Here is a 500-nt window from a genome sequence, read left to right as displayed (position 1 = left end):
TCACTGTCACCCTTGGACGGAGCGGGGGGGTGTGGGAGTCCTCCCTAACGTCTCCCCTCTCCACAGAGCAAGCTCACCTCTGTCAGCCTGCGAGGGATGAGCCACTCCAGCTCTGCTAACGATGTGGGCGCTAACGACTTCCATGGCAATTATGCCTTTGAGGGCATTGGCGATGAAGATCTGTAGTGCCCCCCTTCCTAGGACAGCACCGGCCCGAGGGCCTTCGCTGAGGAATGTATGACCTGCAGACAGGTTGCAATCAACGTGCCTCTCACCTGCTACATCCACCTTCCCCTGCTCCCCCGGGCTGGGGAGCTCAGCCCCAGCCCACCGTTGCCTTCGGGGTGGGGGCAGCTGAACTCCTCCTGCTGCTGGCTCCAGCTGGGAGAGGGCTTGTTCCAAGGGGAGCACCAGCCCAACCTGAGCAGCGTGCCCAGGCCGAGCCCTGGAGCAGTGTCGTGGAGCCTGGCCCAGCGCGGGGGGCAGAGCTGCCCCTTCCC

General features: G+C 64.2%; 1 protein-coding gene across 1 annotated transcript in view; it reads left to right on the top strand.

The window, feature by feature from the left end:
• Window positions 1-186, top strand: part of SNX17 (sorting nexin 17) — a gene marked incomplete at its 5' end in the record, with an annotated part of 2,909 nt that extends 2,723 nt beyond the window's left edge. Inside the window, 1 exon segment of the mRNA XM_009587963.1 lies at window positions 67-186. Within this exon segment, the coding sequence (XP_009586258.1) occupies window positions 67-186 (120 nt within the window).
• Window positions 187-500: the final 314 nt, after the last annotated feature.

The sequence above is a fragment of the Fulmarus glacialis genome, unplaced genomic scaffold, assembly GCF_000690835.1.
Source record: "Fulmarus glacialis isolate BGI_N327 unplaced genomic scaffold, ASM69083v1 scaffold37420, whole genome shotgun sequence".
Classification (NCBI taxonomy): domain Eukaryota; kingdom Metazoa; phylum Chordata; class Aves; order Procellariiformes; family Procellariidae; genus Fulmarus; species Fulmarus glacialis.
Note: the sequence above shows the minus strand (reverse complement) of the source record. Positions and strands in the feature narration are given on the sequence as shown.